The 13,025-nt window shown below is 40.4% G+C and overlaps 1 protein-coding gene across 4 annotated transcripts in view; it reads left to right on the top strand.

Annotated features, from left to right (window-relative positions):
- The window catches only part of nab1 (NGFI-A binding protein 1), a 52,924-nt gene extending 40,692 nt beyond the window's left edge, over nucleotides 1-12,232 (top strand). For 3 of the 4 annotated variants that reach the window (XM_033023757.1, XM_033023760.1, XM_033023759.1), the window contains exons 6-8: nucleotides 3,005-3,170; nucleotides 6,736-6,891; nucleotides 10,099-12,232. In XM_033023757.1, coding sequence (XP_032879648.1) covers nucleotides 3,005-3,170; nucleotides 6,736-6,891; nucleotides 10,099-10,205 — 429 coding nt within the window. In that variant the 3' untranslated portion in view covers nucleotides 10,206-12,232. The remainder of the gene's footprint in view (nucleotides 1-3,004; nucleotides 3,171-6,735; nucleotides 6,892-10,098) is intronic. The other variant, XM_033023758.1, reaches the window with a different exon arrangement.
- The last annotated feature ends 793 nt before the right edge of the window (nucleotides 12,233-13,025 follow it).

Below are 13,025 nucleotides of genomic sequence, written 5' to 3'. Positions count from 1 at the left end.
GTCTATAGGTAAGCATTTAAATATGAACATAATCAAGAGGAGTAGAATTTCAGGAATGGTGCACATTATTATGACGTTTTTTACCATTTAAAAAACCCCATTTACTTTAAAGCTTTTATTTTGGAGCATGCTTTTCCCTTCAATTAAAGTTGCTAAATGAAAAGTTTCAATTTGCCATTTGGAGTGAAATGTAAAGGTAGTTTAAACAGCTCCTAAGTGGAATAGATATTTTAAACAAGAATATTATTACTGCAATTTTAATAGTATTAATCATTTTTGAAAGTCCTCCCTTTTTCTCACAGAGTGGTGAGTCTGTGGAATTCTCTGCCTCAGAGGGCGGTGGAGGCAGGTTCTCTGGATGCTTTCAAGAGAGAGCTAGATAGGGCTCTTAAAAATAGCAGAGTCAGGGGATATGGGGAGTAGGCAGGAACAGGGTACTGATTGGGAATGATCAGCCATGATCACATTGAATGGCGGTGCTGGCCTACTCCTGCACCTACTGCACAAATGGCCTACTCCTGCACCTATTGTCTATTGAAAGGAAATATATCAAACACAATTGTGCACTAGAGTATGTAATGCGACTATAAGAATATAGATGGAAATACAGATTTTGGTTGACACTAAATTATTTGTCTATGATTTTATACCATAAGAGCAATGGAAAAACAGAGTTGCTGTGTCTTTTCTTGCCCATTGAAGTGAATTTGATTCCTTTGTACACGTGTGATCCTTAATGTCTTTAAAGTGTGCTGCAGCTAACTCTCATTTAACTGCAATCAGGTTAGATGATACTCTTGCATGGAAGGAGAATTTCATTGAATTGTTATCTCTGTACAAATATAGCTGCAGCCAAAATACTCAAGAAAAAAGAGATCTACACCTCAAAGTCAAAGTATCCTTTATTGTCATTTAGACCTTTCGGTCTGAACGAAATTTATAGTTATACATATAAAAAAATAACAAACCACACAATAAACACAAATTTAACGTCCACCACAGTGAGTTCACCAGACACCTCCTCACTGTGATGGAAGGCAAAAGTCTTAAAGTCTTTGTCTCTTCCCTCCTTGTTCTCCCTCTGCGCTGAGGCGATCCAGACTTCCGATGTTGTGACCCCACCGGGTGATGGCAAGTCCCGCGGCTGAATCCGAGCTCCGCGAACGGGCCGGTTCAAACTCCGCGGCCCGGGGTGGTCGAAGCTGCCGCCCTCCAGTCCAACGGACGAAGCTGTTGCCGCGGGAGCTCCGGAAAAACAGGTCACCAGTCTGTGACCTGCGAGCTCCCGACAATGTCGTCCACTGGCCCGCGGCCGAACCTCTGAAGTCGGGTCGCCGCCGCCGGAACACCGCCACAGCCTCTGAAGTCGGCCAGCCTCGTGCTGGTAAGTCCTGGCTGGCTCTGCCTCCGGAGCCTCGAGGCCGGTACCAGTTAGAGGCCGCCAGCTCCGCCATTAGGCCCCAGAAAACAACAAAAAAAGAAAAAAACAGCTGCTGCTAAGGTAGCGCCGCCACTTCTTTTTTTATTTATTTATTTTATTTAACCTTTATTTAACCAGGAGAAGTCTCATTGAGATTAAAAATCTCTTTTACAAGAGAGTCCTGGCCAAGACATGCAGCAGCACAGTTCCACAGTTACAAACAATAATTTAAAAAAAACAACAGAGAACATATAAATAGAGTCACAGTCAGAACATCATCAAACAAAGCATGTACAGACAGAAGAGCCCGCTTCAACATCATTAAGAAGGGATTTAAATCTGTTTATAGAAACCAGCTCCTTAAGTTTCAGTTCATTCTGCAGCTGGTTCCATGCGAAAGGAGCAGCATAACTAAATGCCCTTTTCCCCAGTTCAGTACGGACTTTAGGTACAGTACAGACACTTCTTGAGATAGAGACAGACTGAAGAAGGGACTCGACCCGAAACATCGCCTATTCCTTCTCTCCATAGATGCTGCCTCACCCGCTGAGTTTCTCCAGCATTTTTTGTCTATCTTCAATAACTTTCTATCTCACTTTAATTTCAATCTTTGACGGGGTTCCCTCGTTAGTTTTCCCCTCTGGAGGAGCTGGTGGCCTCATTTGATTCATGGTTCCTCCTTGTTGGTGAGGACCTTCTGGACACAGTATGTGGTCTGCTGGACCCTTGACTCATCCACCTGGAGATGCCGTGGATTCAACCAGCCCCATTTCTTTAAAAGTGGGTGATAAGACCAAGACTGCTCCTGGTTTACAAGGAAATGTCATCCATAACTGTGGGGCCTGCTGTCTCTTTGACTCTTCCTGATCGCCCACTACACTTAATGCATTGGAACAGGCACAGGGTAAATGTCTATTTTGAACAGTGATTGAGCCTGGTGTTGCATCTTATCCGCTGGGTGCAAGACTCATAGAGCTATAGACCTACACAGCATGGTATCATGCCTCTTGGCTCAACTAGTCCAGGTGACCTAGTTCCATTTGCCTGATTTGAACCCATATTCCTCCGAAGCCTGCATTTATCTGTTATATTATCTGTCATATTATATTATCATATTATCTGTCCGAAGCAAAGAGGTCAGGTTAATGTTGATGCTGCCACTGCCCAGGATTTAGTCTTTGGAGAGTGATGGATTGGTGGGAGATGTGAGAGGTGACATTGCTCTTGGAGGCCTGGCTGATGGCACATAATCACAAACAGACCGCACGTGCGTGCACGCGTGTGTGTGTGTGTATTTGGTATGGTTCAAGGTGGTAGCTGATGAGTCTTGCAGGTTGGACAATGTGAGTGTAGTGAGTGTAGTTACTTGCAAAGGTGAAGAAGGTATGGAATTGTGAACAGCATTGAAACCAGACAAGCAAAGGGTGTTTACATGTAAGGATGTAAAGGGATGTGATGTTTGTGAATAATTTTAATATCAGGTAATCTTTCAATATAATGGAGTTAGTATGGGGAGGGAAGTGCCTACCCTCTCATGTTACCCATCAAATATCACTAATTAAACCATATGTTGAATTTTTACAGGTCCAGCTTGAAGCCATAGCAGCTAAATACATAATGATCGTACGTGAACATTCAGGTCAAGACATGTTTCAGACAGATGACCCACGTCTGTCTGCCACAGCTTGTAGACAATATTCTGAAGAGCGCAATTCCAGAAGCCCTTCAGCTGAGAACATGGATGGACCAGGTACCAAATCCAAATTGTGTACACCAATCATGCATAATAAATCATCTGGTAAAAATGAAATGGCATATCAAACATTCCTTATTAACTAAAAATATGATTGCATTTAATTTTTTAATCCAGCGATCTACAGCAAAATGCTATTTTAATTTTCTTCAGAATTGACTAATAATTTTCAAATCTTGAAGGCATAGGTGCAATATTCAGGCTTCTGCCTCATTGTGTGCAGTGTCAAGCTTCGAAATGAATGTGATATTTTGCGAAGCTCGTTTAATTTGTGGTGCAATTATGATGTGGTCTGCTCTCTTACTGACTAAACCTTGTGGGGAAGGGTTTCTAATGGATAGGTTTATTGTGGCAACAGTTTTCTGCAATAATTTGTAAATCAAACTTAAAAGACTGTATGCAGTACATACAGAGCCTGTTTAACAAGAATCCTGTCGTTCCATGACAGTCTTTTTCTAATAGCTATAATACAAAATTGTTTACAAAGATTAAACTAAGTTCTCAGTGCATTTGACTAATCATTGCAGGGAGCAATGTTATCAAGCTTTAATCAAACTTAGCAAAGGAAATGTTGAGGCCCCCTTTGGCCCTTCTAATTGCCCATTTAAGTTATTTCCTTATTGTGGTAACTTGCTCCCTTTCTGAATGGAGTAACACTCGGCTGCAGCCTGTGTGTAACTCAATGGTTGCCTAATCCCATTGAGCCGTTGCAGTATAACTTTAGAGTCTTTGTTTTGTTGTCCAAGCATGAGCTAGATTTCTCTGGATCTGTTTTCTCTTGCCCGTTTTTTTTTTAAGAGTACATGTTCCCTTTAGCACACTCTGCAGCTTCTTTTGCTTTGGCATCTAATCAAGTCCATGTGTTTCTGCCACTGGCTCCCTGCCAAGTCACATGATGGATTCATTTATCCATAATTACATCAGCTTTGCACATCTTACCACTTCTCCCGCTCCAGATATATCCTTCTTGATGTTCTATCATTCCCCAGAATGCTTGATTTTATGTTTGTGAACAAAAATCTTTGCGAACCACACGAGAGATTTGTGTGGTGTGCCCGCTTCTCGGTATGTAACAGTTGTACCGACATTCAGTTGGTCCCCAGATGTTGTTGGTGTGTTCTCATGCAGATAAGCCTCTGTCTCTTTTGATGTTTCAGTGCTCCTCAGTGCTTTGTGAAGGCATTACAATTGACAAATAACTACCTCTGACTGTATACCTTCTCCCTCTTCTCTCCTCTGTCCTCAGTTCATTTGAGGTTATTTGTTATGCGCTTGGTACTTCAGTAGATTCAGCTTAAGGGTAACCTCCTTGATGTTTTCTTTCCCCTTGTGTATTTTTCAAAGGGACATTTTACTTGTGGGAAAGCAATTTTCTGCTCAGTCTGCACTTCATAGAACAGTTGTGATTGAGTTGCAACTGGAAACACAAATGCATGACCTACATCTTTCTGTGCTGTTGCATGGCATGTACTTTGTTGCACTGTGCTTCCCCAAACTAGTTTTTATAGATGTTACCATCAACTAAAGACGTAGTTGCAGGCATAGCATATTTTTTAGAAAAGGTTGTACTAAATTTGTGCAAGTCAGCCAGTCAAACCCTTATACCAATAATAAATGTGGGAGACGTTGCAGTGATGAATTCTTGTGTTATTTGGCATTGATATCTGTGAACCTACAATGCAAGCAGAAAGTTAAATCTGACATAAGATCATAAGTAATAGGAGCAGAATTGGATCATTCGGCCCATCAAGTCTACTTCGCCATTCAATCGTGGCTGATCTATCTCTCCTAACCCCATTCTCCTGCCTTCTCCCCATTGCCCCTGATACCCGTACTAATCAAGAATCTATCTCTGCCTTAAAAATACCCAGAGACTTGGCCTCCACGGGCTTCTGTGGCAAAGAATTCCACAGATTCACCACCCTCTGACTAAAGAAATTCCTCCTCATCTCCTTCCTAGAGGAACATCCTTTACTTCTGAGCCTTTGACCTAGCCTCTCCCACTAGTGGAAACATCCTTTCCACATCCATTCTATCTAAGCCTTTCACTATTTGACATGGGACCTTATACACATCAGTAATCAAATAATTAGCTGTTGTTTCTTCCCCCACCCCCCAAGCTATAATTACTCTGCTATTATTTTGGTTAGTGATCACTTTCAGCCAGTGTTATGGCTGGGTGAGCCAACAATGCAGGCAAGGTACTTTATATGGCAGTGTGGTGTTGGAAGACAAATAAGTTTAAGTTTAAGTTTAAGTTTTATTTGTATAGGGACAGTGCATATTAATAAACATTTACATGTAATACGCAAGATTGTAGCCAGTAGCTAATTTCCATCTTTAGCCCCTCTGGCAAACAAGGTAAACACATCACAACACAATCAATCAATAAGAAAAGAGACAAAACAAAAGACAAAAACAAAACAAAACAAACAATATGGTTTAGCCTGCAGTCATAACATAGAATAAATAACAAACACTCAACACAGTTTAAAGTCCCAAAGTCACTGTCCCTTCCCTCCTTGCTCTCCCTCTGCGCTAAGAGAAGTGATTTCATGTTAAAACAGCGTACAATTTGTGGGGATGTGAATGATGGTTAGAAACTATGGGAATAAAGTGTGATTTTTCATAATCTGAAATGTTGAAATTGAGCAGAACATTCTGGAAATGTCCAGTGCTTCTATGGCATCGACGAATAAAGTACCAAGTTTCAGTCTGATGAGTTTTGAGTGGGAGTCAGAATCTCACAGCAGGAAAAGCAGCCCCACAGCTCACTGAATCAGCACCTACCACGAAACATCCATCTACACCAACCCCGCACTCAATCCCATTCTACTCTTCCCACAGCTTCCACTATTTTCCTGCATGCCAGAACTAATGAACCCACCAACCACCATGTTTTTGGAAGGGGCAGAAACTTGCACATTCACAAGAGGATATTTGAACTCTACATAGATGCATTTGAACTTCAATCTAGCAGCTTCACCAACAGTGTCATTGTGGTGTCTAAAGTCTCCAGATGCAAGCAGAAGGAACATTCGGTCTTCAAGTTTTCAGTGCCATGTGTTTAGGACACAAATAACTTAAAGCTCAATTCTACTTTTTACATCGCCCCATTTATACCTAAATCTAACTGAAGTCTCCGAGAAGCACCAATAATTTGTTGACATTTGTGGGAAAGAGTTCCAGATTCCCACTAACTTTCATGTGGAAAATGCCTTTCTGATTTAATTTTTGGTTTTAATTTGTGCCCCCTTGTCTACACCCTAGTGATTTGTCAGTGACTGCTTTATCTTTGTGTAAATAAATAGTTTCTTTGTAATTACCCTAAAAAAATCTTAAATATAATAAACCACACAGAATGCTATTCAACTCTATTTTAGAAGGGATGCAAGCTGAATCTAAGATCGCCCTCGCTTCTTAGAAGTTGACTAATCTGATTAATGCATTGTATTATGTATTTTGTTTTAGATTCCCAACAGCCACATTTATTCAATCAGTTATGTTTGTGAAGAGTAAGAAAAAGTTAGTGATCGCATGCCTTGTTTTAATCTTTTCTCTGCAGCTGACAAGCCATTGAATCTCAGGATCTCTAATCAGCAGAGCAGGCAAATAATGCAGCAAATGAGATCTGGAGAGGATCTACACCTGGCTAAGCAGGTGTCCAATGAATTAAGCAGACTATATTCCAGCCATCTGAGAGAGCCTCATTCCTCAGGTAATGTGAATGAATCTGGGAGCAAGATAATGCAAACCATTTAATGATAGTCATTTTTTTGCTGTTTGAACTTTTTGTTTACAAAATGTAGCCATATGTAGCCAGAATGTCTTGGATGCATTTCACTTAAAGATGCCTCTTCAGTCCTTTAACTTTATAAGGATACAGCCCTTACACAGACCTGTTAATGCCCTTACTTGAACAGCCTGACATTCGTACCTGTAGAAATACACACTTTTGCCCGTACCTCCACAGATGATCAGACTCAAGATCTAACCTTCTTTTCCTAACTCACTCAAACGTACTAGTGTGACTGCTAGAAACAGTGCGGTGCAGAGGCAATAGGGCATAAAGTCAAATCCATTACTGAAGATACCCCTGCTTACTAAACTAACTGATGCTATTGTCAAAACCTCTTTGACTGGGACAATGGAGGGGTTTGTCCTGGTTCTTCATTTTGGTGGTAGCTTCGGTCTGATTGTACCTCAACCGCTTGCATAAAATATTAATGACCTCTGATGGTGGTTGGTCTATGCTTGGCCCTTCCAGTCACTCCAGAAAATTGGGAATTAACTTTACTCTTTGCATTTTCCCAAGGGTTTCAACAAAGTAAAATTAGTAGCGAGGAACTAGCTGTTTTTTTTAGTTGTTATGCAAGGGTACTATATTGAAGAGAAGAGGCAACTTGTTATAACCAACCAAGATAATTCCATGTGTTAATGGGGAGGGTTGCATTTCTAGAAAACAATCTATATTGCCTTTTTCCATTACACAAAGCCATGTAATCTGCAGAGGCATCGTGAAATTCAAGTTGAGAAAAAATAGATCATGTATTTGTTTCCATTTTTTCCACATAATTTCTATGAGAGAGAATGTTACTACATATCTTTCCATTTTGGGGAATGATTTGTGAATTGTATAAGGGCGAATTGCTGTTGCTCAACCAGGCATGAGATTTGCTTGTGTATTGATTATTGACTTGTTCAGCTTTTTTATTAATCTTGTCAAAAACGAAGTATTTAAAATACTGTGATCTAAGTTCCTTGATGTTAATTTAAATTGAGCACGTTCAATAACAAGGCCTGGCACATTTTATTGGCATTTCTGAAAATATTGGCATAAGCAGTTCATGTCGCTGTAGAATTTTGTGTGCTTTCTAATGGTGCGAAGGGGGAAAGAAGGGAGTTTTTAAAATGTGGTAAAACCACAACAGATCTAAATGTCAGTCTATGAGTAAAATCTAAATCACTATATCTACAGAGATAATGGCAGTGGCAGCAAATTCCATCTTCTCTGTTACTGCAGGTTCGACAAACAGAAACTTAACCCTGGTACCCCCCCTACAATCACCACTTTACACCTACTCACAGCCTGACTCCAGTCTGCAAAGATTGGCCCTTCCCCACCCACTCCTCCCCAATCACCACTTCACACCTATTTACAGCCTGACTTGAGTCTGCAAAGACTGGGCCCTTTCCCACGCACCCCTCTCCAGTCACCACTTAACACCCACTTGCAGCCTGACTCCAGTCTGCAAAGACTGGGCCCTCGTCCACTACCCGCCCTCCTTGCTGCCCATCATCAGTCTCCGTCACCAACAATAGATATAGAAGAGGTGGAGAGGCTATTCAGGAGACAGAAAAGCCGGAAATCTCCACAGATGTTTCCCTCTCTACCCTCAAGCTCTGTGCCGAAGTGGCATCAATCTACATAGACATTTTCAACCAGTCTCTGCAAACCTGTACTGTCCCTGCCTGCTTCAAAGTATCCACTTTTGTCCCTGTACCCAAAAAGACAAGGATTACTGTCTTAATGGCTATAGGCCTGTCGCACTGACCTCTGTAATCATGAACACCCTTGAAAGACACAGGCTGGCCCAGCTGAAAAATATCACAAACCCCCTGCTGGACCCTCTGCATTTTGCATGCCGGGCTAATCAATCAGTGGATGACGCAGTCAACCTAGGCCTGCACTTTATCCTCCAGCACTTAGAATGGCAGGGGACCAATGCAAGCATTTTGTTTGGGATTTTACCTCTGCATTCAACACCATTGTGCCAGAGCTACTACACTCCAAACTCTCAGTTGACTGTGCCTGAACCCCTCTGTCGGTGGATCACCAACTTCCTGACAGACAGGAAGCAGCATGTGAGGCTGGGAAAGCACATCTCGGACCCGCAGACCCTCAGCATAGGAGCACCGCAAGGCTGCGTACTCTCTCCTCTCCTTCACTCTCTCTATACCAATGACTGCACCGCCACAGACTCCTCTGTCAAGCTTCTCAAGTTTGCGGACGACACAACCCTGATTGGACTGATCCAGGATGGGGAGGAATCCGCCTAAAGACAGGAAGTGACACAGCTGCTGTCCTGGTGCCTTCGTAACAACCTGGGGCTCAATGCTCTTAAGACAGTGGAATTGATACTAGACTTTAGGAGAGCTCCCCTCTCCTCCCCCCACTCACCATCAACAACACCACAGTCACATCTGTGGAGTCCTTTAAGTTCCTTGGAACCATCATCTCCAAGGACCTTAAATGGAGGGGCCACCATCGACTCCACATTCAAAAAGGCACAACAGAGGATGTACTTCCTGCGGCAGCTGAGGAAACACAATCTGCCACAGGCAATGATGGTCCAATGCTATACGGCCATTGTAGAGTCCGTCCTCACCTTCTCCATCATGGTCTGGTTTGGCTCAGCCACCAAGCACGACATCCGGAGGTTGCAGCGAATCGTCCGATCAGCTGAGAAGGTGGCTGCAGCCTTCCCCCCATTGACGAACTGTACACTGCAAGGGCCAGGTAGCGAGCGGGTAAGATCATCCCTGACCCCTCTCAACCTGGCCACAAACTCTTTGAAGCACTTCCCTCTGGAAGGCGACTCGGGACTGTCAAAGCTGCCACCGCCAGACATAAAAACAGCTTTTTTTCCACGAGCAGTAGCTCTACTCAATAACCAAAAGTTTGTAGCCTCCTTTTGCTCTGGTATTTTATTTCATTCACATGTTTAAACTGTAATGTTTTATTCTTAATGTTTTAATGTTTTCTTCTTAATGGTTTACTGTATGTCATGTTGTTACTTGCGAGCGGAGCACCAAGGCAAATTCCTTGTATGTGGCCAATAAACGTATTCATTCATTCAAATGTACACTATAATCAGTGCTTATCTATCTGGATTACTAAAATATTTTTTTGTTTATGTGACAGAAAACATAGGCACATTGAAGGAGTTCTGTCAGACGATTCTAAATCATACAGAAAAGAAGAATGAAACATTGAAACCAATAAAAATAGAACCTGAAGATATTAGATAACCTTTTCCTAAATCTGCCTTTCTCAAAATGGCATCAACAAGTACCGTACCCAAAGCCTTAAAGACCAGGGTTGCCTCGTACCTGTCCAATTATTGTGGTTTTCTGTCTTTTCAATGTTGCTGTGGAAAATGTTTTGTTAGTTCAGTAGTAAACAGAATAATTACAAAACTGTTACTTCATTGTTGGCTGTGTTCATTAAGTACTACTGCTTGTTTGAGCAGTGAATAAACTGTTTAAAACTAACCTATTTAACATTATTTTAAGAAAATGATTCAACAAGAAAAGCAAACTCTAGTGAAAATGGAACACAGTATTGAAAATAGTCAATAAACAACACATCTTTTTTAAACTACACTGTCTTAAGAGATAGATAATGCATTGCTTTTGTCTAGAATCTAGTCTTGCTTAATGAAACTTTCCCACACATTTTATACTTTTATTTTGATCAAATGTGAAGTGATGTATGCATGTAATGTCAAAGCTTATATCAAGTACTGTAATTATATATATTTGACATGTTCATTTATCATCAATAAGGCATGTGGGATAGAATTCTATCAGGCACAAGCTTTGCTGAATCAGTGTTGTTGAGGTGCACCAAAATAGGCCACAGGGTAAACACAACTGTTCAACCTTCTAATGTATTGAAAGAGGAAAAAACTAATGCTTGAAAGCAGTTCTGAATGTTACTCTGCATTTCAAGCACACATTGAAGTTATTTTCAGGTATTAGAAGCAGTGCAAATGTTTGACTAAAATACAAGTGTTGGTAGGCTCCAATTTTATTTAATTAGTTTGCAGGTCAGACATCGGAAAATGTCCACATCCCTATTTAGAGGCAGAGGGCAGATTGTAGGAAGATTCTAAACATGCCATTTTTCTATTCAGTACATTTTTAACATATGTTTATATACATTATCCATCAATCTTTTCACCTTTTATATTTTTATTACTCTGTAGTTTATACGATTAATCATTACCAAAAATTGCTGCACCTTTGTTTTTATTTGAAACACCAGCCTTCAGCAGATCTGATGATGGAAGACTCAATGGTAAACAAAAACCTTAGTCAAGAGCACGATGTTTGCAACATTCCTATTGAAATGAGCAGAAATGATACTCAGATTTGGACTGCATTAAAATTTGTAGAATTGTTTTTTTTAAACCTTTTAATTGTGCTTTTACTTTTTTATTCATGTTAACAATTATGTTGCATTTTGTTTGTGGAGAATTTAGTTGATGAAAGCACAGATATTTTAACCTGATTGTACTGGTAGCCAAAGTGCCATACGATTTTTGCTACAGAGATCAAAAATCAATATAAAAGTAGCATTGAAGAGAAAAGACACCAGGGAGAAAACAACTGCAATAATGACAGAAATAATACTGATTTAATGCATTTGATTTGAACAGCTGATAGTACATTTGTGTTCATAACATGTAATAAGCAACTTTGGGAGCTGGTTATTACATTTTAGCCAAACTTGAGTGTCATGTTATATTATCCATAATTAACTGGAGTATATCTTTAGAATTATATTGGCAGATTAGGTAAACGGGAATTGAAAGCAGTTCCTTGTGGTACAATTGAAATAATTTAAATACTATGTTGTACAATGTTGCCATGATATGTTCTCGTGAATTTCGACCTGTAATGTACTGATGTTACTATAATAATGTCTTGATTGTTAGCCGGTAGTATGTTAGAACATAATTTAAAACTCTATCTCCCTCATAACCCTTTAGTAACTGTAAAGCAAAGATCAACAGTACCCATACTCTAATATAATCAGTAATATGTTGTGCTAATATCATTGTTTCCTTTTGGAACATTACAAGGGTCCAACAATGTCTGGGAGAATGATTATTGTTCTAATAGTCTGTACTGTATTGAAATTGTTACTTAATTGACAAATGGGCCAGTGTTAATTATTCTGAGTGGTCTGAATACAACATAAGATGTTTTAGATAAACACTAATGTATTTAATTTGTAATATAAACATTAAAATATATTTTTGGAGTTCGGATTTGCTGTCCTGTGGTTTATATTCTTCAGAAAACTCTCAAATTCTGGTGCCACTCTGTCTATCTGTGTTGTCACTTTTGTGGAACTATGTACCTTCACCCCTAAGCTTTTCTGCTCTACAGCACTTCCAAGGCCCTACCATTTACTATGTATGTCTTGCCCTGGTTTGTCTTACCAAATTGCAACACATTGCATTTACCTGAATTAAACTCCATTTGCTGTTTCTTGGCCCATTGGTCTTGTTGATTAAGATGCTGTTGTAGTCTTTAATAACCTTCTACTTTGTCCACTCTATCACCAATTGTTCACTACGCCTTTTGAGGTAATTCTTCAAGACCTCTGTGAACTTTGTTTTGTGTCCTGGAGCCAATTTCTGGTCAGTGGTGCCTTAAATTTATGTGCACCCAATTCATCTTGCATCTAACTCTTAGATGGATCAACATTTTGGGCACTTCTGCCTACAGAAATCTATTTTAAATCCATCTTATTTTATTTTCCCTTCTGAATTATTTTCTTTGTGTTAGTCCATTTGAAAGTACACGAAGATGTTCTGTTCGGGTGCTGAGAGGCCTCCAATCCCTTCACATCCTTCGGACGAAGGCTTTCTTACATCACTAGCATTCATTTGATTGCCTAACACCCCTGCACTAGATAAGCAGAAGTCTTCTACTGCATTGGAAGGATGGTTAACATTGTCTTCAGCCCCCAACTCCAACTCCATTCCTTCACCACAATCTGGAGTGCCCTGAGTCCAACTCTTCGCTGCCTTGTTGACCTATATACCCTAGCAAGTG

The sequence above is a fragment of the Amblyraja radiata genome, chromosome 7 (genome assembly GCF_010909765.2).
Source record: "Amblyraja radiata isolate CabotCenter1 chromosome 7, sAmbRad1.1.pri, whole genome shotgun sequence".
NCBI lineage: Eukaryota > Metazoa > Chordata > Chondrichthyes > Rajiformes > Rajidae > Amblyraja > Amblyraja radiata.
This window is presented reverse-complemented; position numbering and strand designations above follow the sequence as displayed.